Source organism: Eutrigla gurnardus, assembly GCF_963514095.1.
Source record: "Eutrigla gurnardus genome assembly, chromosome: 17".
Classification (NCBI taxonomy): Eukaryota; Metazoa; Chordata; class Actinopteri; order Perciformes; family Triglidae; genus Eutrigla; species Eutrigla gurnardus.
This window is the reverse complement of record NC_139928.1, coordinates 10,412,261-10,415,471: the sequence shown is the minus strand read 5'-3', so window position 1 is coordinate 10,415,471 and position 3,211 is coordinate 10,412,261. Positions and strand designations below refer to the sequence as shown.

At 48.7% G+C, this 3,211-nt stretch overlaps 1 protein-coding gene across 1 annotated transcript; it reads left to right on the top strand.

The window, feature by feature from the left end:
- Window positions 1-324: 324 nt before the first annotated feature.
- dlx6a (distal-less homeobox 6a) lies at window positions 325-2,419 on the top strand. The gene is made up of 3 exons (XM_084032293.1): window positions 325-979; window positions 1,601-1,794; window positions 1,951-2,419. Exons 1-3 carry the CDS (start codon window positions 673-675, stop codon window positions 2,188-2,190), a joined length of 741 nt encoding a protein of 246 aa, XP_083888419.1. The 5' UTR covers window positions 325-672; the 3' UTR covers window positions 2,191-2,419.
- The last annotated feature ends 792 nt before the right edge of the window (window positions 2,420-3,211 follow it).

The window sequence follows — 3,211 nt, the reverse complement described above, 5'->3', positions numbered from 1 at the left end:
TCGACTAAATATTGTTTAAAATGATGATTTCCTTTATCCGCAATTAATTCCTAAGGAGAGGAGGAGTTAAAGGCTGAGGGGAAAAAGAGCCACATGTAACTGCCGGCTCATCGAGCTAAATTAAAGTCTACGCTATATGTTGTGCGTCGTGCGTAAAAATCGACTCGGTTATTCCGAAAGAGCGGGGTTTTTTTTAACGTGTGAAGCTTGTCTGTAGGAATTATGCGTCTTTCCCACCGTATATTATTTCCCCATAGTTGTGGTGGGAGCTGGTAAGGTGGGTTAACTCCAGCTCAAGTCTCCGTGAAGCTCAGAGCACTGATGACGTTTGGGTTGGATGACCAATCGGGAGGCGCTGCCCTTTGGAGACAAACCATTTTACTTGTAGTGTCTGCATCAAGTCTGGAAGCGAGGGCTCAATTTTAACAGAATCCACCTTAAAATCTCTCCCTTAACGTATGCCTACCTTCCGCCACTTTGAGTGAGAATATCACACAACAAGGGGGGAAATAAAGACGCCTCTGGAAAGGAAAAAAAAAAGCGGGTGTTAATAGGACAATATCTGTTCGCGGTGGAGAGGGGGAGAGAGACAACAGCACAGCGAGAGAGAGAAAAGCGATTTGGTCTTGAGAGAGAGAGAGGGGGTGAGTGCTCTCAAGGCAAGAAAATTCGATGATGACCATGACTACGATGGCTGACGGTCTGGAGGCTCAGGACTCGTCCAAGTCTGCTTTCATGGAGTTTGGGCAGCAGTCGCACTCACAGCAGAGCTCCCCGTCGATGGCCAGCGGCCACTACCCGCTGCACTGTCTCCACTCCGGCTCACACGCTCACCACCAACACGACAACACCGCGTACACCGGGACCAACACCTACAACAGGTCGCTACCCTACCCGTACGTGAGCCACGCGCACCACAGCCCGTACCTGCCGTCCTATCACAACAACACGGGAGGACAGACAAGGTTAGACGGCGCAGGTAAGAGAAACACCCCCCCATTTTCGCCAAGCGGAGAACGCGGCGCGTCCGACGACAGCCACGCCGGTTACCTTCTTTCTTCCCCCCGCCAGTGTCGCGCCCGAGTCGCCGCGCGGCCACTCCAAAACTCCCGGCGAATGATCATTTCAGGCGTAGGTGGGCGATTACATTGGAGAAAATCGTGCGTAAAATGGCACCGGATAATTCGAGACGCAGCCTATTACCTCCCCGGCCCGCTCGGCTGTCCCGTCTAGCTCGACTCCCCTCGCTTCCCATAAAAACCTGTTTTAATGCCCGGGGTGTGATCATCGCCGCCGTGCGATCCTCAACCAACTACTCGCGAAAATTAGGCAGCACGCACGCCTTGAATGTTGTAATTAGCATTTAATTGACATGTCATTACCAGCAATATCCTAAATATGACAGCGTACGAGGATTGTGGCTGTCGCGGCGCTTCGAGGCAATGTGAGATTTTTTCCATTTTCAAGACACTTTCTCCCCTGCGTTTATATCCACACGGTGTATTTCATGCGTTTGTGCTTTTACCTGCTCAGCTGAACTGCACACATCCAGGCTGGTGCTTTTTAAAAATAATAATAACATTGCTTGTTTTTGTTGCAGAGCAGCAGAAAACCACGGTGATTGAAAATGGGGAAATTCGTTTTAACGGGAAAGGCAAGAAGATTCGCAAACCTCGGACAATTTATTCCAGTTTGCAGCTCCAAGCACTGAACCACCGTTTCCAGCAAACACAGTACCTCGCTTTACCGGAGCGCGCCGAGCTGGCCGCCTCTCTGGGACTGACACAAACCCAGGTATGACGCACGCGTCCTGTCATTATCATAACGATTATGACATTATTATTGTGTTTTTGCATATACTCCTTGTAATATTTAACACTACATTTAACAGCTGTAATTTTCACAACTGCACACATGGCTCACGTCACTTAATGACTTCTTCTCCCGCAGGTAAAGATTTGGTTCCAGAATAAGAGGTCAAAGTTCAAGAAGCTGCTCAAGCAAGGCGGCAACCCGCACGAGAGCGACCCTATGCCGGGCTCCATGTCCCTCTCCCCGCGCTCCCCGGCCATCCCTCCGATATGGGACGTCTCGGCCTCTTCCAAAGGAGTAAACATGCCGGCCAACAGCTACATGCCCGGCTACTCTCACTGGTACTCCTCCCCGCATCAAGATTCAATGCAGAGATAGACTGAGGAGGCGAGGGGGTCAGTGAGCTGTCTGGAGGCCTCCGGACCTCCGCCATGCAGTTTCCAACGTAGCCTACAATTTGCGTCAGCGCAGAGACTGGATGCTGGAGAGGAGAGAAAAAAAAAAAGAAAAAGAAGCAACAACCCATCGGCTGCTCCTCTGCCTGAAGGATAAAAACACGCAGCCAAGCCTCGGCGTGATGACAAACAAGGGAACTAACCGTTTTTTTTTTTAAAGCGTACATGGCTGTTCAGTGGGCTCGCATATTTGTTATGCTTTCATTCATGTCAACATCTGAACGTCAATATACCAAATATTATCAGTGACATTTTTAGCCACTTTGGGCAAAATACTGCTTACACTCTCCATGCGCCGTGGCGCCCGGAGCCCTTCGCCATGGTGGACTCCCTGACTGCTTTTTTTTGGGTTGTTTCTCCAACATGCAAAACCAAGCAAATATGTCTGTCTGTAAATATAATCTGCGATTTTAGTTGTACATACACTTTTTATGTTTTGTCAGATTGAGTAAACCGTGACTCAAAAACAGATGCCGGCTGTTGCATGATTTCATAAATTCTTCTCTCTCTTTTTTTTTTTTTTGAATGCTTCATTGGGCCAACATCACATTATAACAGGCCTATTTCCACGTCCCCCCCTGGTGTGTTACGAGCTTCTGACAGACATCGCGAACATAAAAGGTAATGGCGGTGCTCAGTGAAAAAGCCTATTCCATCAGAGTAAACATGGTAAATAAATCCAAAGCGCTCAGTGACTGAAGTATATAGATTTATCAACAGCGGAGGAAATGAACTTACCCAGCCCCGCTGCTGTCTACATTCACCCGAAAGACATTTGCTCCAGGTCCAGCTCCTCTTGTCATTTCACCCTCAATTATTAGAAGTATTGACAAAATGTTTTCTCCCTTGTCTCCGTCCTAATGCAGGCCGTTAAATGCCAAGCTCCGCGGGATCGATGCTGAACAAAGCAGCCAGCTGCAGCCGCGTTCAATATGAAGGAGATA

Coding starts and splice junctions, on each gene's coding strand:
- dlx6a (XM_084032293.1), top strand. CDS start 673: ATGATGACCATGACTACGATGGCTGACGGTCTGGAGGCTCAGGACTCG. Junction 980..1,600: donor GACAAGGTTAGACGGCGCAG/GTAAGAGAAACA, acceptor TTTTTGTTGCAG/AGCAGCAGAAAACCACGGTG. Junction 1,795..1,950: donor TGGGACTGACACAAACCCAG/GTATGACGCACG, acceptor CTTCTCCCGCAG/GTAAAGATTTGGTTCCAGAA.